Consider the following 27,799-nt stretch of genomic DNA (forward strand, 5'->3'; position numbering starts at 1 on the left):
AGCGCCTCTAAAATGGCTATCAAATACTGGGACTATGTTTATTCTATGACTGAATCCTTCTTAAGCCAGCCTGTCTGGAGATGATGGGTTGCTCATGCAATTCCATCTGTGGCAACCTGCCAAAGGACTTTGGACTTCTTCCATGTTCTCCAGCTGTCATTTGGGTCACTCTCATTAAGGACTGGCTCAGCAACATCTGCAAGCTCTGTAGTCTTGGGAAAGCTTTTTGATCGTGAGGTTCAAGCTCTGGGTAAATTGTGTTGAGATTCAGATGGTGCATGTGCCCACTTGGGGTTTTGGCTCCTATTAAAGAACATCCCTGCACCCATTCACTCATTCCTCCTACATCTCACCCCAAAGTGCAGTGGTTCTTGTCTTCAGTTTTGCTATTTTATTGCTTAGGTCACATCAGCCTGGTTACATGCAAGGAAGTTCCCTCCACCTCTTAACATTTGGATCCTTGGATATTATTGGTCATTGGGCCCACAGCACACTAGACATCCTGGAACACAGCTCAGTTTCCCCAAGAGATCAGTGAATCTTACCTGGAGAGGCAGGGGGATGAGACATGGGGACATCTTACTATTGATTAATAATATATCAGCAGTTTAAATCATAAGTGGAAAAGAACAGGAGCCTGTGCTGTGCTGTGCTGTATACTGTTGTACTCCTATGATACACTATAACTTAGTCTAGAAAACAAATGAAAAAGTTACTGCCAAAGAAATGCTCTTTTAAGTATAGGTCTGTCCTGAATATAGAACATATCATCCACTGCTCTTCTGGTGCAGTTTATATGCATCAATTTGCAACTATAAAGATGTGAAACTAGCAATTTAGAAGGTGGAGGAAATTGCTCCTCCAAACAATTCCACTTCTCCAAGAGTGAAGGCACACTTAGGACAAACTGCACAGAATAAACAAAACCTTGAAGCTTTATAAGAAGCATTAACATTATTTCTCATGATGATGTCATCACCTACATAACAAGAATGGCATAGCAGTAATTCATACCTGTAGCTATAGTTGAGCTAGCAATGTGGTGTTGAGATATAGGCTTAAACCTACATGCAGAATTTGGGTTGGAAACCAATCAACGTTAGGGTTTGGGTTTAATGATTTGGAAGTCTGAAACTGCTTCCACCATTTTTTGGTTTGAAATAGAAACCTTGTGAGATCAGATGAGCTGAAAAATCACGGACATCATGTGTTTTCAGCTATATTGTGAGATAGCAGCTGCATTGAAGCCAGAACTGGAAACTAGGTCCAACCTGTTTGGGGATTTGATTCACAACCATAGGGATGATTCAGATCAAGGGATTCAGATCTGAATTAGCATGGAATTCTAAGGGGACTGCATTCAATGTATCAGTTTTGGTCCACCTCCATTGGAGGGCAAGGTATAGGCTTACTTGTAAATCCCAAAAGGGTTCAACTACTATCCAGGAAATTCTTTCGTTTAATTTTACCTCATATCAGAGATGACCTTAATGGAGTTTGGACTAAGTCCTAATGAAGTCAATGAAAAGAGACCCATGAAATTAATGCTCTTTGGATCAGGTGTTTGTATCCTACCCTTTATGTGACATTAAAATTAGAAACAGTATTTGCATTAAACTATAGAATTATTCCTAAATCTCAGCCTTAGTAAATTTCATTGACAAAAATGGCTAAGGTAACCAGGTGTGCTATGTTTGTAAATTGAATTGGTAATATATGTTATAATTTGCTGTTTCTATAAAAGAAGTTTTGATTTCATTTTTCAAAACGTTAACACTAAAAAAACCAGGAGTTATACAATCATTTCCTATTAACAATAAGTATCGGACCTGAAGTTTAAATATGCATTGTTACAAATTCGTTGTCCTGGATTGATTTATGGCTTTGGAGAGTAACTGTGACATGTGAGTGATGATAGTAGATGACAAACAGAACTTTAAAATAAAAGAAAAACTTTAACAAGTTATAAAAGGTGAATCGAGACCAAAATGGGGGGAAAATATTGCAAATAACATAGCAGCAATATATCTTGTCAGATGTACAGATCGGAAAATATCTCCAGCTAAAAGATTGCACAACTAACTGTTGTGTCCCAAACCCTCAGAACTTTTGAAAAGAACATTTTAGCACTGTCCATGTGGAGAGAGAGCGAGAGAGCGCACGCGCATGCAGGATAGTCATAAATTACTAAACTCACCAGACCCTGGACTCAAGACTGCAGGTGCTTTGGGGCAGATGCTTCAATGACCTTACAAGCTAGAATAGCACCCTGAAAATAGCCATAGTGTGAGGTTAATGCATATGTTGCTATATAGACCCATTTTATTATTAATATAATCATAGTGCCCACGTGGAGCCCTGCTTGTGGACCAGAACCCCATTGGACTAGGCACTGTACAAGCACAGAGCAACAACCACAAGAGTCCCTGAACTAAAGATCTTACAACCTAAGGGTTTGTGTGTAAGGTGGGGTAATGTGCACTACATGGGTATGATTTCTAAAGCACACTACATGTTGATCTGTGTAGACCCAGCTGATGTGCACTAATGGTTCCCTAGTGCACTTTAATATAGTACTGTTTCAGACGCACTATGTTAAAGTGCACAAGCAAGGCTACCCAGATGAGTTAATGTGGAACATGTTAGTGCGCTTTAGAAACCACAACCCCAGAGAACGCATTACCCCACAATGTAGACAAGCCCCAAGTAGAACACAATTTCAGTGCATTCAGGTATGTATGCAATAAAATGAGCACATGCTTTAGAAGTGATATAATGCCTGTCTGAATCATTTACTAGAAAGAAGTGAATGAGTTTTGACCTAAATTGCAGTGTGACAGCATACATCTCCATTTGCATGCTGCAAAAGACTTCATATCAACAGTAATAAATTGCACAGCTTATATACCCTAAATATTATATCAGTTTCCCTTTTAAAAAAAACACCTGAAAACATAAATGTATTCTTCCATCATTGGAAAATTTGATCCAACTATTTTTGTTAAATGAACCTCTTTATTTGTTAGTAGTTCCATTTAAAATTTTGGAAGGTTTTATTAAGCCATATATTTTTGCAAAGATTTTTTGTAATAAAACTATCCCTGTGTGTATGCTAATCTGCAAAGGGAATTATTCCAACATATGAAAAATGCACGAAAACAAATCTAGAGAGCTCAGCCAGAAGTACTCTCTTGGGCTTTACATCAGTTTAGAAAGAAACAAAACAGAATCTTAAAGAGTTAGTTACTAAATACTTTCCATGAGCCAGTCCAAAGTAATAGTACTAGTAAAGCCTGGGATTAAATGAGATTTGCTCTACTAAGAAAAAAGTCAAGCTATCTAAGAAATAAACATGCTGTGTCTTCAAAGTAAACAAAGCTTCATCAGCTTGGAAATAATCACAAAAAGTTAGCTGTTTAAAGCACATTCTTTCTGCTGTGTGTATATACTATATTTATCAGTTATAATCTTGTGTCATTGATAAGTAATTTAGAAACATATCCTAAACGTGGACCAAATCCTGCAGCTTGTTGTGTGCACAAAATTCTGGTTTTGGCTGAATAAGAACTTCAGGATATTATTATATATAATAATTATTATTATTATTCAGGTGTTATAACACGGAATGATACATTTTGGAAGGGATATAAACACTCATGTTTCATGGTTTCGTTAACCTCTGACTATTAGGGACTGGGATAAGACCTTCATGAGTGACAGATTATCCCACATCTGCCAAATGGAGGGTTTCTTGAACCTTCTTCTGATGCAGCTGGTTCTGGCCACTGTCAGAGACAGGATGCTGGACTAAATGGTCTTATTCAGTCTGGAAATATTGATGTTTTCGGATCAGGCCTCAGTAATATCTTTCATTAGGCTCCCCTCCCCACCTCACTCCTCCAACCCCCAAAGGTACAGCTGTACAAAATGCACACAGACTGATCTGTCTCTTGTGCTTTGCTTTTTTCAGTACTGTTTCTACTGTTTAATATAATTTTATCCAAAGGCATGAATCTAATAAAATATGCAGAAGATTGTCCAGGACATGATGCTTTTTAAATACTGATCTATTTTTTCAATATAGATCAGAGTTGTCATTGGAAGACATGTCTACAGAGTCTCTAAAAGGCAATTTAATGGTTACTCACTGTGACTGCAATGGGTATGACATGTATGAATGTCACATACCTTCACTGAAACTCAACTACACTTATATTACGTGGCTAAACATCATAAATGGTGCAACACTTCTTCAGTCACCTTTAATGTCAGTCAAACCTATAAATATTGGTAAGTTTCAATTTCTTGTTCACCTTTGTTATAGAAAGAAACAGGAAATCCTTATTTTGTTACTAGTCAGTTTTTGCAAGGACTTCAGCTGCAGCTATATTAATTTTTCAGGGTAACTTCTGCAGGTGATATGTATCCTGCCTCCAGTCTTCCTAGTCTGTCCTTTTTCAGTTCAAATCTAGGCAAAGAGAGGAACAATGACTTGGAGGCATCTGGGCATTCACTTTGAATGCAGGAAGGTAGATCAGCATGTGGAGAACAATAATCTGGCTCATAATTATCTAATTTGTAAAAGGAAATAAGCTTTTTTTTTGCTATCTGCTTAAAAAAAATAAACCTGCAAATTCCCATCAGCAGCATTTGCACGTACACTCATTCTCATTTTGACACTTCCTTCATTAAAGGTACAATTTCAGCGTTTTTAAAAGTGGAAGATCTACCTCTGCCATTTCATCAGCTTGGTGAAATCAGATGACAGATACATTTAGTGTTTTGTTGCCATCCAGTCTGCATAATTAATAGTTGATAAATATATAGTCATTTTCTGAATAGCAGGGACTTTTTTTTTTGCTATAATGAAAAAATGTTTGCTAAGTCTTCTTAATGTTACTTTTCGGAAAGAAGAATTAAAAACCTTTTGGATGATCATTTCATCTTTGTTGCAAATGAAATTAATATTTTTGTAGATTATATTGATAATTACCTGTTGATTTCATTTTAATTACATCACAGGATCAAGTTAAGTCTGACAGCTGCATCTGCCAGTATTAAAAATGACCACAGATATAATTCATGTAATATGTTCTAAACAATAAGTAAGATCAGATGCATTTTTAAATGTATAATTTTTAATATGTTCTGCTATTAGTGATCTTGATAAAAGGAATAATTTGTTTTAAAATAAAAAGATGAATATTAGCTAAGAGAGTTGTTTGCTTTGTGCACATAAGCCATAGCAACAGAATACATGGCAACAAAATGAGAAAATATTGTCGACCCATGCAACCACTTAGATTACAATAGAGCTAAGATTCACTCTTTTTAAAAGAGTATTTCTGTACTAACATAAATAAATTGTCATAAAAATTACAGAATAAAGTTTTCAAAAGCAATGGACCACATCCTGAATACTTCAATCTTGCCTATCTCCACTGAAGCTAGTCAAAGTGTGGACTGAGTTAGGGTTGCCACAGACTGTGAGATTTGGCCCTAACTATTTAGTTTACACTGACTCAAATATTGATAGCTTTGGGCTAGATACGGGTAAACTTTCACTATCTGAGTAGTACCTTACGCCTTGAGTACTCCCATTGATTTCAGTGAGACGACTTGTAGCGTAAAGAGATCAGAAAATGACCCTCTTGTATTTAAGGACCCATGTCTGTAATCTGATGCACACGGGGACTCCTGTATTTATTTGACCAGTGCTCCGTTAAGGTCAAGGAGGCTCCACATAGGCTCAGGGGGTCTGTCATGCAGCTCGAATTGCAAAATGCAATATTGCCTTTAATATGGCCTTCTGAAGCATTGACTACAAAACTCAGAGTTCCTTCCAGGTAAGTTACATTCCAGGTTACAGACACATGGTTGGCTGTTTGCTCTAAACTGAAAAATACCGTTTATTAAAAGTGTTTATTCTGAGTGAGACAACCTCAGTGTTTTCTCTATAAATGTGCTCGAAAAGACAGGCCAACCACATCATTGCACAGCAATAAATAAATCACTCAGTATCCGGTAAAAGTAGAATCCAAGTTTCTTGGCTTTTACCCAGCATGATGATTATTCATAAGTGGGCATCCCTTTCCCTCTTCTAGAATATCCTCTTTATCACTGTTAGAGCCCTGCAAAACCCACATTTTCCTTCACCTCATTTCAGCCCTCCTCTGCAGCCACCTTTCATAGCCATAATCCTAGCAATCGTAGTAGAATGGACGGGGCAACTTTAGGAGCAGGTTCCCATTCAGCAAAACATTTATGCCTGTGTTCAATTGCTTTGAGAATCGGGACCCTGGATAGCAAGAAGCTGAAAAATGAGCCAACTCGACCAACAACGTCCAACAGTTAACCATTTTTGCTAAAATATATTGCTTGCTATTCAGTTTTAAGAGTAATGTAGGCTTATATTATTTGCTGTAAACATCTTTAAATCATGGTAAAGCAACTTTTAAAAACATAACGCTTAAGGAAGAGACTTAAAAGAGAGAGAGGTGACTGACTGAATAGTGGTGAGTAAAAACATCTTGGCCAGCAGTCCTGACAGTAACTGTAACAGATAAAATAGAAGTTTGGTTTTAATATTTTTGCAGTAAAGCCTGAACCTCCATTGAACCTGCGAATACAAATGATTGACAGAGGACAATTAAAGATCTGTTGGTCCAACCCAGTATTGACACCATATCCGCTTCAGTATGAAGTGAAGTTTTCTGGGAATGCTACTCAAAATGCCTGGCAGGTGAGCGTACTTGTTCTATTATTTTTTTGTTATATTGAAGATGAAGTAATTCTAATTCGGTCTTTAAGCAGAGACTGCTGCAACTGTCTGTCTGGATTCCACAGTGGCAGTGGGCTACTCAGGTTGAGGAAAGAATCCATCTCAGAATCCAGCTAGTGGTCATTTTGCCAGATCTGCTTGGATCAACAGCAGGCTTTATACTCAGGACCTACCGCACTGAAATCATTAGCCTCTGCTGAATGAGCCAAAGGACTACATTGCTTAGCTGGAAGCAGTAAAAGTCATAAATGTCTTATATGGAGCAACCACTAGAAAGGGAAAAAGACCCACCCACCCCCCTCATAGGATGGGTTTCATCTACAGAACCACTAACCCCTGTCAAGAGGTAAATCCTGGCCCCATTAAAGTGAATCACAAAGCTCTCATGGGTGTCAGTGGAGCTAGGATTTCTGTGTGTTTGCAGTATAAAGTACTATTAATGAATCACTTCTCCCACTGCCACAATGCAACTAACTCTGCGGCGAAAAGCAGCAGCTATTTAACAGCACACAACAAAATAATGTAGCTGTTTTCTGCTGATGTATGTAAACTTGTGTCATTTATTTAGATATAAAGTTTCAAGCAGTCCCACTAAACCTCAAAATAAACATCTTTTTTCTTTTGATTGCTCTCATTTTTCTGAAGTGGTACAAACTAATAATGTTAATGCTTCTGGTGTAATTTAACAGGTGATTGAGATTGTCACAGAAACCTCCCTCATCATAGGCAATATGCTGGTTGGTTCTTCATGTTTGGTTCAAGTACGGTGCAAGAGTCTTCATGGTCCAGGATTCTGGAGTGATTGGAGCACACCTTATAATTTAAATGCAGAAGGTATGTCTTATACAATAATTTAAATAGCCATTATTAGGACTGGAATAGATTTTCTGGCATATTTTGTTTTGTGGAAATAAATGTGTGCATATATTATTTAATATGTATTGTAAATGGGTAAAGTATATGTATGCTTTCTGTTACAAAATCTTATAGCACATTTGGGTAAAAATGCACAGTAAATGCTATAAATAATGCACCAAAATTTGGCTATACCTAAAAGTTTCATAGTCATTATGCCAACGCAAAACAGAATATGCAGAGGAGCCTCCCATTCTTCAGTGAGGAGCCTTTACTAAGTTTAAGTAATGCTGTTTAAATTCCCTTTTTTAGCAGATGGTATAAGTAGTAAATCAGTTTCAGAGCTGGCACAGACTTCTATGTAAAATTCAGAATTCCAAAGTTTATTACACACATCAGTTAAGCGAGTAACTTGAATTATGAAAGCACAGATTCCTGACATATTGTATGATAATGGCTCCTCTGAAGCCAGTGAGATGGGTTGAGTTAAGGGGGTCCACTGAAATAATATAGCTTAATGCCTCTTGTGTTCTACTGTCAAAGTTTACAGCAAGAGAGAGAACTTATTTGGCAAGTCATTATCCATTCATCTTGATCGCTCACTTATATTGGAAGTTGTCCTGTTTCTGGTCAGTCTAGGGATGCTGCCAATTTTCTTGCATTGCGTTTTCCATGTTCTTCCCTTATTTTAAGAGGAGATATTTCAACTTGTTTTGCTAAAGTTATCCTCCTAGTAATTACATAAATATACAAGTAAGGCCTCGTCTACGCTAGTGTTTATGCCGGCAAAATTTTTGTCGCTAAGGGATGTGAAAAAAATACTCCCAGGAGGACATAAGTTTTGCCAGTATAAGCGCTTGTGTGGCCACGTTACGTCGAAGGGACAGATCTCTCGTTAACATCATAAAGCCCCCTAAACTAGTGGTGGTAGCTGTGGCGGTGGGAGAGCGTCTCCCAATGACATAGCACTGTCCACACTAGTGCTTATGCTGGCAAAACTTGTTGCTTGGGGGATGTCTTTTTCACACCGCTGAGCGACAAAAGTTTTGCCATCATAAGTGCTAGTGTAGACAAGGCCTTTGAAAAGGGCATTCAGCTAATATAAAAATGTAAAGCCTGAGATTGCGTCTTTGTTTGTTTGTTTTTTTTTCTGTGTAACATGAATGTGTTTGTTTTTCTCACTATTTTATCTTTGAATCTGATTTTTCAATTTAATAAACTTTTTGTTTGTTTTCACCTCAAGCAGGTCTTTGTTGTGCAAACAGTGTGGAGTGTATGTGCCAAAGTGAACTGATAATTGGGGGCAGGCTTCCCACCTTGGGGGGTGATGAACCAGAGGGGAAAAGTCTGAGTGTCTGGTAGTTAAGAACTCCGGGAGATGGATCTGAGGGGGACTCGGGACCAGAAGGGATTGTTGAGATCACCTTAGAAGAATTAAGTAGGCTGGTGGAAGCCAGGTTGGGACCTAATTTTTGTAGGCTGGCTACTGGTGTCGGAGCGCTGACCCATAGCAGCATAGTGTGAAGACACCTAAAGTTACAAGGCAAGGGGTGACAACCCCTTATTGGTCTGAGTGATCCAAAGAACATTACAGGGACATAGTCATTAGGAATTGCACCCCAATATCAGTGAACAGAGGTTCACACTCTGAACACTTGCAATAACAGATTGTAATGGACTCAAAAGCAAGGGAGCAAAGTACAAGCTTGCAGTTTAATATTTTCTTCTGTTTATTTTGAGTTAAGGGAAATAAAACAAAGAAAGGGGAAAATGAGCTGATTAGAGTCCTTGGATACTTTTTATCCATTGTATCTTGGGAGCTTATGTTAGAAGTATGGTTTATCCCACAAGGGGAAATCGAAGTAGGATCTGAAAACCTCACTCGTGAGGTATTTTGAGCAGGAGGAAGAAGATGACCCAGGATTGGGAAACCAGACAGACCTTACTTCCCTGCAAGAGGTGGCTGCTTAGGCAGAGCTGACCAAGTTGCAGATCTGTGAAGCCAAGGAGGCACATGTGCACCAGATGCAGGTGGCAGAACTCAGAACGCAAGAGAAGAAAGCCATCAAAGAGGCAGAGGAGCGGGCCCAACAGAGTTGAATTAAGGCGATCTAGGTAGCCCAGGCCAACAAGGAGGCAGAGGAGTGGGCTCATTAGTGTGCTTTACACAAGCATGCACCCTGGTCAAAGTGTTCTAACATGGGTGCCTCAAATTAAGCACCTAAATAACTTAGTCTGATTTTTTTAGAGATGGGTCTTCAAAGAGAGTTGGCACCTTTTGATTATCAGGTCAGTTACTTAGGTGCCTAAATATGAAATTAGGTAGCTAACTTTAGGCACTCACATTTGGAAATTTTGGCCCATATAAATACATGCTTACTCTGTACCTCTGGGATGTATAAGGTTGTATGCATATATAAAATACAAATAGGTACAGTTCATGGAAAACACTGAGATGCAGTAAATAATTTCTCTCTGTCTCTATTTAACATTCTGTTGTAGGATATTAATTATATTAAACACATTTCACTGGCCAAAAATCATGTTGTGATAAGCATGATGACAACATCAGAGAGAGTAATTTCTTCACTGCAGGGATCTCAAATTGGCCTAGTCTCCCAATGGCTAATGTTAGCATTAACCAATGGAAGAATAGTAAAACCAGCAGGACAGTTGGTAGCAACAAAGAGGCTGCTTTGCATTCAAGCAAGCATCTTAACACTGGGAGTACAAAATGCTGAAATCAGGCAGTTATATTTTTATACAGCAGATTAGCATTATGTTCTGATCTGTATTTAATCAGAAAGTTTATGCTGATGACCAAGAGAGAGTGCTTTGTGCTACTGTTTGACAGACTGTATTTTGGGAGCATCTTGGTCCCTTATGAATGTAGTTATTCCTTGAGATACTAAGGAGAATTGTTCAGTTGATGCATGCCTTCAGCCTATTATATGCTCTTTGCTTAGGTCCAAATAATTGAGTGGATGGATTTTTCCAAATAAACTTTAAAATCTGAATCTTCTCACCACAATATATGCATTTTTAACTGAGAGCACGGGCACCTTTGTGGTGTCTGATTGCACAATACATTTTGTATGTGTTTTGCATGACAAGTGCCCTATAGATGGGTCTGTTCTATATAGCAAACACCTGCCATAGCACTGAAATTATTACTGTTTTTCTAATCTTTACAAGAACGCCTGTTGAAAGAGGCTTTATGTTTTCAAAGCAGCACACTGAAGTATAATGTCTAATTCTTCATGCAACTTGCAGTTTCTCATTGTTTCCTTTTCACTTGCCAACACAGTTACCCATTCACTTGTACAACCGCATATTTTGTGTATGCAGCAGAGGCGCACTCTCCTGAAAATGTATTCCATTGTGTACAAGTATAAGATTGTACAGTATGCTATGTGACCTCCCATTCATTTTATTCCATCATGATTAAGGCTATTAAAGGTGAATGTCCATGGAGATACAAATGTTCACATAGATATAAATAATTATAAAATAATAAGTTATGGTGTCTCTTCTGCTGCTGTCTGTGCCCATGCAACACTCATTCAATTGCAAGAGATGTTTAGGAGAGCAAGATTTTGATACCAATAAGCACTTCTGATGGTCTTAGTTTTGTAAAGCTACCTTTTTCTGTGAAGTTTCATATTCTTAAAAATTCTTTTTTTTTCTTTACCTGTAACAGATGTCATATACTTCCCTCCTAAGATACTGACGAGAGTTGGTTCTAATGTTTCCTTTCATTGCATCTATAATGACAAAAACAAGATGATTTTGTCTAAGAAGATTGTTTGGTGGCTGAATTTAGCAGAAGAAATCCCAGAAAGTCAGTATACACTTGTGAATGATCATGTTAGCAAAGTTACCCTTTTCAACTTGAATGCAACAAAACCTAGAGGAAAATTCTTCTATAATGCATTATACTGTTGTAATCAAAACAAGGAATGTCACCATCGATATGCTGAATTATATGTAGTAGGTAAGGTTTCAGATTATTTCAATTTTTTTCATAAACTTCAGTAAGCTTGATATTTTCAAGTCAGAACATTTCAGTTTATGATTCTAAGAAGGTTTTTTGCAGGTCACAGTGATTTGTAATGCATAGTTTTGTTTCCTTAAGTGTTTTGTCTTTATTTGTATTAATATTTTCAATGTGTTTTAAATAGATGTCAATATCAATATCACATGTGAAACTGATGGGTACTTAACTAAAATGACTTGCAGATGGTCCGCAAACACAAATACATTGCTTGCGGGGAGTTCTTTACAGTTAAAATACTACAGGTGTGTATAGTTTTTAATGTATTATTTTTTGTTTGGAAACTATTACTTTGCAAATAATAACGCAGTAATAGATGCTCAATGGAAGTGAATATAAGATCAACTGAATCATTGTGGGTCAAACTTTCACCTGGTTTCCCAACTGGCTTCCAAAATGGAACCCACAGGTTTCAGGAAATCTCACGTGTGCACAAATTATGTTATAAGAGATCAATGTACCCAGTACGAGTTGTATTTGCATATTATTCAGCACTTGCAAAACTTATGGACACAATTTTGGAGGCCGTCTTTGAAAATGTGGCCATAACATGTTTAAAACTAAATCAGAAAATATTATTAAATATCTATGCTGTGAGACGTTGGTTTGATTTCACTGGCAGCAGGGCTGAGTCTTTTAAGCCTTCTGTTTTGTTTCAAACTCTGCTCCCAGTTTTTTGCAGTACAAATCCCCACCTTGCTTCGCCACAATGGATTTTGATTTGTATGGCTTTTCACAAGGGAGAATTGGCTTGAATCATAATTTGTATAATTGAGACTAGTTGTTCATATTTATAAATTACACCCCAACTTTCCACAACATATACATGGTGATTTAAATATATGACGGCAGAATTTGGCTCACTCCCAAAAAAAAAAAAATCTTGTTCAGAAGGAGAATGTTGCTTTACGGTTTTAACAGCTTTGGTGGCTGGAGCAGTTTTCAGTTTGTTCTTGGTCTAATTTTGGCCTCGCTATTGAGTTTTATAGCTGAACTGGAAGGAACATGCAAGCATAGGACCAAATTCTGATCTCAGTTATGCCAGTGCAGATGCTGGAATCTTTATAGATGTTCTCTGGTGTAACAAATTTGGTCTTTTGCTTAGGGAGATTTCATCAATAGAATTCAAATCCCTGCTGCAGGGGAAGAGAGGTTCTTCTCTGAGTGCTGGTCCCTATGTGGATTCCAAACATGAATGTGCATGCATGCCATGTGCTGGAGCCGGAACTGTTTGTAGCAGTGTCCATTGACCCGCATGTTCATCGTGCATCGGCCATGTGGTGCGTCCAAGGTCTTATGAGGCTGCGCAAGTCGACACCTCTCCTGTTCCCTTTTACCGCCGTATGGCCAGAGTCAGAACCCTCTTCCTATCTCTGTATTAGTAGCCTTCTTAGCATTATTGTATAAAGTTCTTTACACAATTAAGCCTAATTTTAGTGGTTAGCAGTTAGGAATTTAGTAGTTGTCTGTTTACCCCGTGCGGGGTAATCCCACCTGCTCAGAGACCCTATGCCCTGGCAAGCCGGCTTTAAAAGCTGTGCATTGTATCCATGCTCCTTCTCCGTGAGCGACGAACACCGGTGTTGTCTTTATTGCTTGGGTGAAGCCCACTTCGTCGCCCGCTGCTCCAACTGTCGCTCCTTCCCACCACTGACTCATGAGGCTAGGGAGTTCCAACTCTGCAAAGCTCTCCCGGAGGAAGCAATGCGCCCGCGTGTGCACTCGTGGCATGCCAGCAGATCCACCGAAGCATTCAGCCTCACTACTAGTGAGTGCTTCGCCAGCTGCATCTAGAGTGGCATCCTCCACCCTGGCTCTGTCCACGCCACCAGGGCCATCGGGAATTCCACACCTGGTGCCATGCACACCAGGCCACCTACCTCCACTGACATCTATGGCTGAGCTGCTTCTTCTGTATGCTGGTTCCCCACTGCATCCCAGATCGCCAGGAACCATATGTCCTCCATCACCGGCAGATGAACCGCTCCAGTTAAGCCACTGCCCCAAACTGCTCATCTTTGCACTGTCGGAGCAGAAAGCAAGCACGTCTTTGTAGAGCTGCTCCGCACCAGCTCCAGCCATCCCAACAGCACTGCCATTTCCAGACCAACCTTCTGACTCAGAGTGGTCTTCAGAACATGAGCCCGCCTTTCACCGGCACGATCCAACAGTCCAGAACAGTGACGCCTGCCCTATGCACCAGCGTATGGACCTCCCACCGATGCATGGTTCCAGAACCATCGTGGTCCACTGGCTCTGGTGGATCCATATGCTTGGACCTACTGGCACCATTGGGACCCATGCCGTGGCCACGAGACGCTGCCACCGCCTCATCACTGCCCTTCCCCGGTTTATACAGTTCCTCCCTCAGTTTATGAGGAACCCCAAATTACTGCACCAACGGAACCGATGGAACCATCAGTCCCCACGGAAGCACCTTCCTCCCTGGACAAGGCACTTATCCCGCCGTCCCTTTCTCCCCCTGACGACCATGGTCAATAAAAAGATCTGTTCTGGCACATGGCGAAGGATCTTAACCTACTGGTGGAAGACGTAAAGGACCCCCAGGATGAGTTCCTGGACATCCTACAGTCGATGGAACCCTTGTGTACCACTTTTCTCATTCACAGTGCACTTCTTCAGCCAGCTTGGGCAGTCTGGTATGCCCTGCATCATGTGCGCCTACACCTAAAAGGGTGGAATGCAGATACTTTGTCCCTGCAGAAGATACAGACTTTCTGTTTACACACCCACCACCAATTCGTTAGTGGTCCAGGCATCAACAGAGCATGCTAGACAACAGCATTTCAAGTCCACCACTCCAGATTGAGCAGCCAAGAAACTTGACCTGATTGGCCATAAGGTCTACACCTCGGTGGGCCTTCAATTCTGCATAGCCAGTTCCCAGGCTACACTGGCGAAATATGACTTCCAAACATATACACCAAACTGGCTGAGTTTCAGGCCTCTTTCCCGGAGGATAAACAGGCCGAGTTTCAATCTCTGGTTGAGGAAGGCAAGTTGGTTGCCAAAGTCTCGTAGACATTGCAGACACAGCATCCCGCTCCTTGGCCTTCAGGGTGGTACTACACAAGGACTCTTGATTACAGATCTTGGGGCTCCCAAAGGAGGTCCACAACATGCTTGAGGGCCTCCCTTTTGATAACCAAAAATTCTTTAGTGATAAAACTGATGAGAGACTACACTTGCTTAAGGACTCTCCCGCCACTCTGTGGTCCTTGGGCCTTTACACAGCAGCCCAAACTCGTCTCCAGTACTGGACAGGTCCTCTTTCTGCCCTTGGTGCCATGCCCGCCGCCCTGCCTACCAACCTTACCCTCCACACTAGCAGGATCAACCACGTCGACATCAATGCTCACAATGGCCACAATACCCTGCTGCTACTACCTCATCCACTTCTTCTTTTTTCCCTGCAATGCCTGTCCAAACACCCATTTTGACTCCTCCCTCAAGATCCATGAACCACTCTCTTCTCTTACCTCCGGATATCTTTGGGGGCTGTCTTGCTTAATTCACCTTCAACTGGAGCAAGATTACTACTGAACTCTGGGCGTTGGACATCATACTACTTCATAGAATTTTTTTCCTTTCCCCCTCATCACCTCCCCCCATAGGGCAATGGGAAACCCATCACAACACAATCTCCTCTGAGAGGAATCAAAAACCCTCCTCTGGAAGGGCGCAACAGAACATGTTCCGCATCAATATCATGGCATGGTTTTTACTCCCCCTAGTTCCTCATACTGAAGAAAGGGGGCAGCCTTCACTTCATTTGAGACCTCCAGGCTCTAAACCGCTTTAGTCACAAGTTCCGATTCTGCATGGTCACCCTTTCCCAGATTGTCCTCTGCTTCTTCCCTGGAGCCTGGTTCACGGCTCTTGATATGAAAGATGCCTATTTTCATGAAGACATACATCCCACTCTTTGCAAATTCCTTTGCTTCATGGTAGGCCACTCACACTATTGGTTCTGAGTTCAACCATTCAGAATAGCCACTGCTCCATGTGTCTTCACAAAGGTCTTCACGGTAGTGGCAGCTTATATGAGACGTTTCGGCCACTTGTTGTTCCCATATCTGGACAACTGGCTACTAGTTGCATCGACCTGGGGGAGCCTCTTGACCACCATCTGCACCCTATGAAACCTCCTTGTGAGCCTGGGTATTTGCGTCAACAAGGACAAATCAGACCTTGTACCTACCCATGAGCTCACTTCCATAGGAGCTCAGCTAAACTCCCCTGCAGCACGAGCCTTTCTGCTGTCGGACCACTTTGTAGTCCTCACTTCCCTCATTGCACAACTCTGCCGCTGTCACCCCCACACGTGTCTCCAGCAGTGCCTCTTCCTCCTGGGCCATATGACAGCTTGCACCTCTGTCATCCCGCATGCAGACCTGCATATGCGATGGCTCCAACTGTGGCTTTGTACCGTTTACGACCCGCAAGTACACCACCTCCACAAAAGGGTACTTCTCTCCACCTCAGTCTTGACTTCCCTCGTATGGTGGTGTGACCCAGCCAAGCTCATGGCTGGCACTCCCATCAGCCCTCCCATGCCCAGTACCACCCTCACTATAGAGCCTTGGCTTGTAGGCTGGGGCGCTCATCTGGAGGGCCACGCTGCCCAAGGACTATGGGCAGGATAGGACTAAGGCCTAGAAAGGCCAGGATGCACATCAACATCCTGGAATTATGAGCAGACCACCTCGCTTGTCAGGTATTCCTACCCTTCGTCTGATCCCATCATGTGCAACTCCTCTCAGACAGTGTGACGGCCATCATCTATATAAACGGTGGAGCCCAGTCCCCTTCCCTTTGTTTGGAAGCCATTAATCTGTGGAACTGTTGCCTCAGGCATGACACAACTGTTCACACAGTCCATCTCCTGGGCATGACAATACCTTGCGGATGCTCGTGGACACTCCTTCCACAACAACTACAAGCGGGAGCTCCGTGACTCCACTCTCTGATCTGTTTACCACAAGTTGGCCATGCCATGCTGGGACCTCTTTGCAACCCCTGCCAGCTACAAGCTCCCCTGTTTCTGCTCCAGTGGCATTCTCGGACGAGGCTCTCAGGGGAATGCATTTCTTGTCTCTTGGTCACCCAACCTCTGATATGCCTTCTCACCCATATCACTCCTTCCACAGATCCTCCACAAAATACGCCGAGACCATGCAGTTCTCATCCTCATTGTTTCCTTCTGGCCTCACCGGTGCTGGTTCACTGATCTCCTTTCTCTATTGGTTTATCCACCAATTTGCCTTCCTCATGTCCCAGATCTCCTCACGCAGCAACATGACTGGTTCTGACACACCAACTTGAAGCTGCTTCCCCTCATGGCCTGGTGTTTGGATTGGGCTCATGAGTAGACAATACATGCTCAACACCAGTACACAACGTCCTTTCACATAGCAGGCGCCCATCCATTAGATCATGTTTTCAGGCAAAGTGGAAACGCTTCACGGTCTGGGTGGCCCATCACCGTCACCCCTTCAACCCAGTCTCTATCTTCACTATCTTTGACTTCCTTCCCAACCTTCGACAGTCAGGTCTTGCCCACTCCTTCATCTGGGTCCACCTTGTGGCGCTTAGTGCCTTCCTCCTGACAGTAGATGAGTTCTCTGTTTTTAGCCATCCTACTTCAACCCGTTTCATCCATGGTCTCCTCAACATCTTCCCGTGGGTCCAAAAATCTACCCCCCTGGAATCTGAACTTCATCCTCTCAAGACTCACCAAGCTGTCCTTTGAACCACTGGCAAGTTGCTCCCTTGCTCACCTCTCCATGAAGGTAATTTTCTTTGTGGCAATCACATTCACCCAATGGGTTAGCGAGCTGGCAGCTATGATGGCAGACCCAGCACTCCCTCGACGACCGTCATGCATTGGCTTTCTACCTCCAGATTACACGTAACTTTTATACCTCTCCCAAGCTTTGTGTTGCCATCGCAGAACGTTGCAGGGCCACACCTTTCCTCTCAACACCTCTCCAAGTGGATCTCTCGCTGCATTGAGGACTGTTAGTCCCTTTCTCAAGTCTCTCTGCCACCTGGCATCACAGCTTATTCCACACGGGCGCAAGCGACCACATCCGCCCTCCTTGCCAATGTTCTGTGGCAGGACATTTGTAAAGCAGCAACATAGTTCTCTACCCACACTTTCACCACTCACTACGCCATAGCCCCATCAGTAGCAGTGGATGTGGCAGTTGGCCATGCAGTCCTGCAGACTCTCACTTCTGGCAAGCCCTCGCTCCGACCTCTGCACTGAGTACTGCTCGCCACGCTACCCATGCCTGTAATGCACGTAGGCACCAGCTTCGAAGAAGAAATGAAGGTTACTTGCTGTAACTGGAGGCTCTTAGAGATGTGTGGTCCTTACCTGGATTCCAGTCCCGCCCTCCTTCCCCTCTGCTATGGACTCCGTGCGTGTTGGTAAGAGGGACCTGGAGAGGTGTCGATCCACACAGCCTCATAAAACCTTGAATACACCAGATGGCCTATGTATGATGCACATGCAGGTCAACAAACGGTTCCGGCTCTGGCACATGGCACACATGCGCACCCGTTTGGAATCCACATGGGGACCACACATCTCGAAGAACCTCTAGATATAGTAAGTAACCTTCATTTCTGTTCAGACCCAGTTTCCCTCTTGTTCCTGCCATTTCCCCCTTATTTCCTAATTTAAAGCAATTCTGATTGTCCACACTTGGTAGGGCCTAAGAGGTGGGTTTCCTGCTTGCTCAAGTGGGGACCATTTCCCCACAGAAATTAGAACATATATCCTGCACCCTTTTCCCTACATCAGCTTCTCCAGCCACTGGTTCTTCTCTGAGGTCATGTTTACTTTTTCCAGTCATCCTCTGGTACCAAATAATTTCAGAGAACGTCACATGTTTTTGTCTCTTCCTTAAGTCCCCAAAGCTTTCATTTTGTCTGTCCTTTGGGGCAATGCTACTAGGGGACAAATGTAATAATGCATGGTATGGTTAATGCATTCATACATATGGGCCAGGAGTACCCTTTGAAAAGGTCTCTCTATCATATAGTCTAATAATTTTGAACACAAAAGATTCCTATAACTTCACTAGTACTTAGATCATTAAAATGGAAAAACTAAACCTCCCTGAGCAGAAATCACTGGATTTATTGCCTGCTGGACTAAACTGGATATGTAGAATCCTTTTGGTAAAGAAGCTTCAATCAGCACGTAAGGCCCAATCCTGCAAACATTTAAGCCCCAATTCTGGAAAGCATAAATGCTTTCTTTGAATAGGGATGAATTTAAGTGAAGAGCTTTTCTGAATTAGGCCCCTTAGTGTGATGTGTGAGTGGTTCCACTGAACTCAGCAGAAAGTATTTGTAGGATTGGATCATAGATACTAAATGATGGGCATTATATTGAAGCTTTCGATGGATAGAACAATGAACGGAACATTTAGGATTTCATATGGAACCCTTTTCTGGGACTATATTGTAACTAGCTGACTCCTGGGCTACATGTTGCCTTGACTACCTGCTAGAGCCACTTATGTTGGAATAAGTACCTTTTCATGCTCTTCCCCTTTCCTTCCCTTATCTTTCCATGTTCGTCTCAAACATGCCTGATAAATTTGCCTGAGAGAAATGATGTTTCCTAATATGTATAATCTCATTATAGTGTCAATGCCTGACCTATGCATCATACTAACACTGTGTAAAAGTGTATGCCAGCTGCTGCTGTTTCACACGTGCAGTAGTTTTTTTTGGTATTGTTTTTGATTCAGTTGAGTTTTATTCTGAAAAATAGAAATCTAAATGAGAAGAAAATATTTTGTATGAGAATAACTAAAATAGAAAATAAATTTTAAAAAATCTATGCCTAATGGCAGTATTGCCATAATCTTTAAAAAAACAACTTTATCATTTTCAACATTTGCCTGCAACATTGTGAACAAAAACACACAATGTAACTGGTCAGCAATAAGCTAGAAACCTAAGTAAAACTGACCACTCTGTTTTCAGTGCCCAAGCTGAATGAAATGCCGAATTTAAGCAGCCACCATAAATATTTAAGAATAAACTTTGATTTGAAAAAACCCTTCTGCTTTAATAACCTAAGGTGGTGATATTAGAAACACTGTGAAGATAGCTATCTCTGTATATTAAGTTATTAGTGCTTGTCAATATCCTGTTGGTGGTACACAAGACTGTCCTCAAAATTGGAATGTCAAGATTAGAGTTAAAACCTGCTATATTTTCATCATTGCTATTTTTTGCCAGAAGCATAAACCTATCGTGCCAGTTTCTGTTTTCCTCACAATCACTGTTGCAGTTAAGATGTTGCAAATAGAATTCCATTGTGCACTATAGAGTGGTGCAATATTTTGCCCTGTCACTGCTTTGATTAGGCTGTTGTTCCACTTTCCTTTACAATTCAGCACTGCCAACAAAAACAGCACAGACCATCCAATAAAAATCCAGAATGATGGGGTAAATCGTTAGAGCAGAATGTAACTATTTAGTATGCATTAGTTTTATTGACATTAACAGGAGAAATACAACTAAATATATCTCTTAAGGTCCAGTTAAATAACCAGTTGTGTCTCTGGCAGCTAGCTCCAAAAGTCTGAGCTCCACAGGCCTGGATGCAAATTCTAGTATGTTAGGGAAAATTTGAAAACATTCTTCTTTTCAAGAGCCACAGAATGTTAGTGAGCATTTTGCACCACACCCACACCCAGTGCAGAATCTGTGACTCATCTGAACCTGATTGCTATGTATGCATGCTGGCAGCCTGGTAGGGTTTTTTAAAACCAGCATACTGGGTAGATTTTGAAATGGGATTTCATTCTCATGGAGCTCCAGCCCTATGTGTCCAGTTAGGCAGGATAACCCATCACACATCAGTCTGCACTTTGAGAGCCAGACCCTCAGCTGGTACAAAACAGCATATGCTCATTGAAGTCAATGGAACTATATGGATTTGCACCAGCTAAGGATCTGAACCAGGATGTTTACCTTTAACACATGCTCCTCAAGTTTTCTACCATTAGCACATCTGCCTCCTTCCTGGATCTTTTCTTAGGGTTTGTTTAGCTTTTAAACTAAACCAAATAAAGGCCACATTAATTCTGACTGAGAATGTGTATACATGGGTTTGATGGAGTTTAACAAATCCACTTTAAATTCACACCTTTAATTAATTTGGATTCACTTTTCTGAGTGTTCCCATGTAAACAAGCCCTTAGCTGTTTTCTCCTGTTGCACTCTGTCGCCAAGAGGTCTTGCATTGGGGAGGGCTGGTTGTTTGGTTCGCACATCGCAACAGGCCCTCTGCCCCATTTCCCATTCCTTTAATGTATTCCAGGCTGAGGGAACGGGGCTCGAAGTGGAGTGGATCTGGTGTATTGGAGTTACATGATCAACACATTTGCACCATAGGTGGTGTTTGGGGTGGGGGGAAGAAGGGACAAGAAGAGAAGAGAGATGATGGGAAGTATAGCAGAGAAGGAGGGAATGGGAAGGGATAGGATAAGAGATGTAAAAAAGAGTAAATGAGGGAAATACAGAGAAGGAAAGAGGTGAAAAAAGAATGGGGAAGTTAGGTGGGGTCTTGAGAAGGGGAAATGGATGGAGAAGGGAAGAAAAAGGATTTAACTAAGAATAAAGGGAGAGGTGAAGGCACAAGGAAGAGGGAAACAATTGGGAAAATTCTGTCAGACATTTCTCTTCACTTTTCTTCTGAGTTTTATTCATAACATAAACAGCTCTTTGTTGAAAATTAATGGAATGTTTTCATCTCTTTTAAGGAGTAGTATCTATTGTTCTGACTTTCCAAGTATTCCTCCGAAGTCAGAGGCAAAAGAATGCCATTTACAGAGGAACCATTATTACGAGTGTACATTTCAGCCTATTTTTCTTTTATCTGGATACACCATGTGGATAGAGATAAAGCATCTACTAGGAACACTTGAATCCCCACCAACCTGTGTCATTCCAGCAGATGTGGGTATGTCAACATCTTTTTCTTCCAGTAGTGGTCTTTGGACAGCAATGTCTACATAGTGTAAGCGGAGGTGTTCTTCATAACCTTTTGCATAGATCAGATCCTGGAAGGAGCTGCAAGGTCCTGATCGTAAGACCACTGAAATCAATGAGACCCTTTCCTTTGACTTCAGTGGGCTTTGAATCAGGCCCTAACTTCACATGGTCCCTTTTGAGCTGAAAGAGCCAGCAGTTTGTGGCCATTGCAGAGACATTTACAAGAAAGGTTGGAATTTAAGAAAGGTGGTGGTTTGGTTTGGTTTTTAAATTCATGGCACACAAAAAGTGTATTTTCAATTATTAGCAGTAGGGAAAGGAAAGAATCATCTCTGACCTTACCTTGAAGGCCCTCCACAGCTCTGCCTGTCCCAGTGTGCTTGCTTTTATCTGTTTGGGTTGTCCCTTGTGTCCTCTGCTGTGCCAGTGATGTCCACCTTGCTTGCCTTTTACTTTCTATCACAAATGTGTCTGCACTTTCTTTCATGCTGCTTTTAAGCATGGAACTGCCTGCCTGAATTGATCCACAAGGTTACTGACTTCTCCTTTAAACCCTTCTCCAGACACACCTCTGCTGTGATGTCTACAAGAAATTAACCAGGCACAGATGGCTGGGTTTTGTGGCAGACAGGGGTTAGCTGATGTCCTTTAAATAAATAAAAAGATAAACTTCATTTTCTTTGTAGGTTTTTTTATTTTTATCTGGAGCCATTAGGAATCTCTGAGCTGTTGGCCATGACCTCTGTAAACACGATTCTTAATTTCATGACTCTCCTCTCCCTTTCTCATTCCCTTCCTTTAGTTTGTCAGACTCACTTGTTATGCCTTGTCTCAAATTACACTGAAAGCTGTTGTGGTCAGGGAGCATCTCTAATTGTGTTTATAGAATGCTGAGCACAATGCAGCCTAAATCCTGACTGTGGGGCCTCTAGGCCCAGTACAAATGAAAAATAATGTTAGCCTGAAAGAGAAATGACCGCCTAGTTTCACTCACATGCTGAGGATGTTCATTACACAGTGTTTCTGTTGATGTATATTTCTAAACAGACACCAACTAATATTTCAAGGTTATGAGTAGGGAGAGGGAAACCCATTTGGAATAATTACAAATCCATTTAAAAACTGTATGGTTAACGCGTGTTGGAATGACTTCAGAGGCCACGGGTGACGGGTCCCAGGGATTTGAAAGTTTGACTTTGACTCAAATGTTATAGGGTTCATGTTTGCTTAGAAGAGGCTTTAAAAAAGGGGCAGAAATGGAAAAGAGGAGAGATTACTGAAATGACAGAAACTATTGAAAATAAAAGTACAAGTACTGTATATTTTCAGAACTTCTGTTCATTCTTTGCTACAGAGGTTAGCGATACAGATGCTACAAAAAGTTTGCACCCAAAAATGATACTGGTAAACAGCTTTTTGATAGTTCTGCTTTGGGGGCTCAATTTTTGGCATGTGAGAAGAAACTGGTAGTGAAAAACCATGTTTTGTGATTGCCTTCTTTCTCCTGCTTCTGCCCTCTTTCTGATTGCCTGGCCAGACTGATATAAGAACTGCAAAGGGTCTGTGCTTTAAATTTCTCCTAGGATTGAATTAAGAAAAACAAAAATAAAACACAGCCAATTAACACACACACACACACACACACACACACACACACACACACCCCTCCCCCCCCCCCAATGAATACACATTTTAGTGAAGGCCTTGTGCCCCATGTTATTCCCTTGAACATTTCATTGTATAGGCCCTAGACTCGTTGGTAGGTTTAAATGTTGATTCAGCAAAGCACTTAAACACATGTAACTTTAAGCATGTGTGTGCTCCCATTAAAGCCAATGGTACTGTGCATGTGCTTAAGTGCTTTTGCTATTTGACTAAAGTTTCCCCATAGCACCTTCGCAGCAAGTGGTATCTATTAATTGGATTTTTTTTTATATAGGTGTAGACTGTAGATTCAACCAACTTTTTTCTGTAACACTAACAGAATGCTTTGGTTCTGTCTGTAGCTTCAAGACCAGTTTAAAAAATGTCTGCTAGGAGTTTTTGGGAATTGTGCCTCTACAGAGAAGGTTTACAGTTTGGACCAGGACTCACAGGGTTCATGAGATTTAAGCCCCTTTTAGGTTTTCCAAAGGATACGAGCAAGAGAATAGGCATTTCCCTCTTTTCCAGCTAGACTGCTAAAGCATGGCAAGAATAGAACAGAGTAAAATATTACGTTGTGGAAAGGGAAGACCAAATGCACACAGATGGTAAGACTTAGGCATAAATTAAACCAAATCATCCATTGCTAGCTAAAATGTAAATTGAAGGAACAATGACTGACAGAATTGCCCAAGGAAAAAAACCCAATGCATTACGGCCATGCCACTCCCTAAGGGGTTTGGGGATGTAGAATTGTATTTTATGTTTTACTTTTTCTACTTGGTTTTTCCCAAGCACTACAGACAGTAACAAGTTAATGAATGATGGTACAGTGACAGTGTGGGCTAAGAAAGTGGCCATTTTTGGAGTTCACAAATAGTTTTGAGCATTCATACGTATCTAAATGAGTACAATTCAAGGAGGTGGTCCTTTCTAGTCAAAAACACGATTCAGGGCTTGTCTACTCTGTCAGTGCAAGGTACGCAAGTTATGTTACACAAGTAACGTTAATGACGTCAAACGTACAATGACATCAAAGTAGACGTGCTGTTTTCACTGTGCCTCTCCTGTCGATATAGCTTACTCTTCTCATTCCAGTGGAGTACTTGAGTTGACAGGAGAGTTCTTGGCAATGGACTGAATGGGACTTCACCAGATCCACTCATTCAACTGCCACTGCCTCAATTGCTGTGGCATTGATGGAGCCCACCATGTAGACAAGCCCTCAGTCTTATCATCCCGGTTTGACAAGCATGTTTGCAGATTCTGATGAAGTTGGTGACACTGACGCACCGTAATCCTGGCCTTCAGTGCTACTTCTCAGATACATGTGTACCATTGCACATGATGGAATATGTGGGACTGTGTTGGTCCTGTACTTGTACTGTCAATACAATGTGCCAAAAGAATCTTGCAGTCGCCAGCATTGCAGGTGCAAGTCACTACAGTCACTTAAGTTCTTATTAGGGTCTAACAGATCAAATATCCATTAGCTTCCAGGGAGAAGAGAGTATTCCTAGGATACATCTTGTACATTGAGGAGTATTCGCAAATGCAGGATTTCAGATACACTTGGCTTGAGAAGATTTTGATTTAAGATAAGCCAGAGAAAATTTTGAATAACCACTGATATCAGAGGAGAATTTGCAGTGCTGTAGCTATGATCACAATATGCTCCAGTGTGGAAATTTCAGAGTATATATTTCAGTCACTTTTTCTCTTCAATTTTCTAGTGAAGCCATTTCCTCCTGCTAACGTGAAGGCAGAAATCACCAAGAATGTTGGGCTGCTGAATGTGAGCTGGACAAACCCAGCATTTCCAAACAGCGATCTTAAGTTTCAGATTCGGTACTCTGTGAACAGGGAAGAAATATTATGGGAGGTACTATTATACTCACTATAAAACAATGTTTTCATCATTGCAGTGTTTATGCATATAAAGTCCATGTCAATCAGCCAGTGAATGTTGAATTCATTCTATATGATAAATTATTTTAATTTTCATTAGAATTTATTTTTGGTAGCAAAATTATATTAGTGAGCTGTATTTTTCATTGGACTCAGTGGCAGGGGCTCTGAATTTACCAGTTTGAGGAGCTAAGAACTCAATCAGATGCCTAGAAAATGTTGTTGTGTTCCTAACCTAAGTATTTTTAATTCTTTTGCAGGTATCTGAGGTTTCACATGCACCAACAAGATCAGCTATGATAAAGGTGCTAGACCTTTGTGTTATATATATTGTTCAGGTGCGCTGCAGTGGACTAGATGGATTAGGTTACTGGAGTGATTGGAGTAAATCAGCGTATACCATTGTAAAGGATATCAAAGGTATGTATAGTGTATAAACACACTTTGAAGGTTCTAGTTTTATGCATGTGTGAAACTGTTCTCCTTTTTAAAATAGATGTAATTTTGCAGCTCCCCTGAGAGGTCCTGAATTTTGGAGAATTATTAATGAAGATCCCATAAGGAAGCAGAAAAATGTTACTTTATTTTGGAAGGTATGAAGAATTGTATTTCAGCTTCTCTCTCTCTCTCTCTCTTTCTCATTCATGATATGGATGATGCCACAGTTGGATGGCTTGTAGGATGCATGATTCAAAAGCGTTGGTAGAGTTATTGAAGGTGGGCATAGAGCAAGCACGTACTGTCCTGAATGACAGACTCAAACATTCATTATTCGTGGTCCTTTTATAGACCGTATAATTAGGACTCAGCTTCATTAATTTTACCACCACTCACTCAGCAGAACTGTCAGTTAGTAGAGTTTCCTTTTATAAAAAAAAAAAAAAAAAAAAAAATCAGAAGCAGTACTGCAGTACAATAGGAAATATAGTTCTTATCTCTTTTCCTCGCAAATATTTATCTCTTCTCCTTACTTCTTGCTGCAGTTCTCTCTCTGGCTCTCCCTTTTCCTTTTATGCACTGAAATCTTTCCTACCATTAGAGATCCAGCTGTTTTTCTTCCCTATTCACCAACAAAATGTAGTATTCTGTTTAATAGGACAAAATCCCTCCCTTGGCTATGTGGGTGTTCTGGAGGGTTACGTGCTCACAGCGAGTCTCAGTTCACTCAGTCAGCAGCAGTCTTCATGCAGTAGCATGGCAGGATTCCAAACTTACAGTTCAATAGAACATTAACCCATGTCCCAGCTAACTGCCCTGGTTGTCACACCCAAGGCCCATCTTAGAGTATGGTCAGGTCCTATTCACCCAAGTTCAGTTGCATGGGGCAAACAGTAGCACAGCCTTTATGGGGTGCATGCTGCTCATATTTGTTCACCCACAAAGCACACACACATGTAATCCCCCCCTCTCAATAGAGGCAAGTCCTTTTGCTCCGCTAAAGAACCACTGCATGGCCAGCTCCTCTTCCCAACCTCCCAGCACCACTCAGGGTAGAAAGGACCGTATTTTGTCCAGAGTGTAAATCACTCACCCTCCTTCCTGTCAGGATAAATCTTGCCACAGATTCTGTAACAGTTGGAGGAATAGAAGCCCCAATATCATAGGCATAAATCAAATCACGATTTTCATGATATCTTAAGACTTGACTGAGTAACACACTATAAAATATAATTGCAAAGATGTACCATTCTTTTATTTTAAAGTTTTCTTTTTTTTGATATTTCACTTGAGTCTGATGCTTACATGTGCAAAAAAATAAGGCTTCAACTGGCTACCTTCGGGAGTCAGGAAGAGATGTCTCCCTCTACTTCTCCCCCCATCTCCCTGAGTGTATTCTGGTGTGGTGTTTTTTGTCTCCTTCCTCTGAAGCATCTGGATGGCCACAGCTGGAGATGGGACCCTGGACAGGGTAGACTAGTGCTTTTGGGATGGCCATGAGAAATCTCTCTTTCATGGGCTTGGCTGGCTGGTTCTTGCTCACATGCTCAGAGACTAAGTGATTACCATATGTGTGGTCAGGAAGGAATTTCCCCCAGCTCAGACTGGCAGTCATCATGGGGGTTTTTGCATTCATCTATAGCACCTGGGGTGCCTTCCAGGATTATCTGGGTATATCTCATTTAATCATTTCCCTGCCATTGCGGGTGCTTCGGGCATTGGTGCACCTCAGTCCCTCCTATTCTCTGCCTTTGGCACTTAATCTTGTCTCCTGTGGTCTGCAATACTTTGCTCTCATTTTGGTTGTTGGGTGCAGTATAGGGATGCAGGTGGTGTTGGTGGCCTGTGATATTCAGGAGGCCAGATTGGGTGATTTAGTGCAGTGCTTCTCAACCTTACTTGATCGCGCCCCCCTTCGTTGTGTCTGGAGTAGTTTACGCCCCCTCCCCTGTCACACAATTACATATACTGATAAAGAAAAACCAACATGCAACTCTCACTAAATATGAAAAGCAGCAAGGCATTGATTGAAACAGAGCCCACGATCCATTGTAATAAGAGCAAAAGTAAAA

The 27,799-nt window shown here is 41.4% G+C and overlaps 1 protein-coding gene across 1 annotated transcript in view; it reads left to right on the forward strand.

Moving 5' to 3' along the window:
• The window catches only part of LEPR (leptin receptor), a 54,143-nt gene that overhangs the window by 12,508 nt on the left and 13,836 nt on the right, over positions 1-27,799 (forward strand). Inside the window, exons 4-12 of the mRNA XM_067535398.1 lie at positions 4,085-4,290; positions 6,597-6,742; positions 7,471-7,615; positions 11,337-11,630; positions 11,818-11,935; positions 21,506-21,705; positions 25,115-25,263; positions 25,550-25,709; positions 25,800-25,882. Of these exons, the coding sequence (XP_067391499.1) occupies positions 4,085-4,290; positions 6,597-6,742; positions 7,471-7,615; positions 11,337-11,630; positions 11,818-11,935; positions 21,506-21,705; positions 25,115-25,263; positions 25,550-25,709; positions 25,800-25,882 (1,501 nt within the window). The remainder of the gene's footprint in view (positions 1-4,084; positions 4,291-6,596; positions 6,743-7,470; positions 7,616-11,336; positions 11,631-11,817; positions 11,936-21,505; positions 21,706-25,114; positions 25,264-25,549; positions 25,710-25,799; positions 25,883-27,799) is intronic.

The sequence above is a fragment of the Emydura macquarii genome, unplaced genomic scaffold (assembly GCF_026122565.2).
Source record: "Emydura macquarii macquarii isolate MOO-44397 ecotype Brisbane River unplaced genomic scaffold, CSIRO-AGI_Emac_v2 contig_3506, whole genome shotgun sequence".
Taxonomy (NCBI): Eukaryota; Metazoa; Chordata; order Testudines; family Chelidae; genus Emydura; species Emydura macquarii.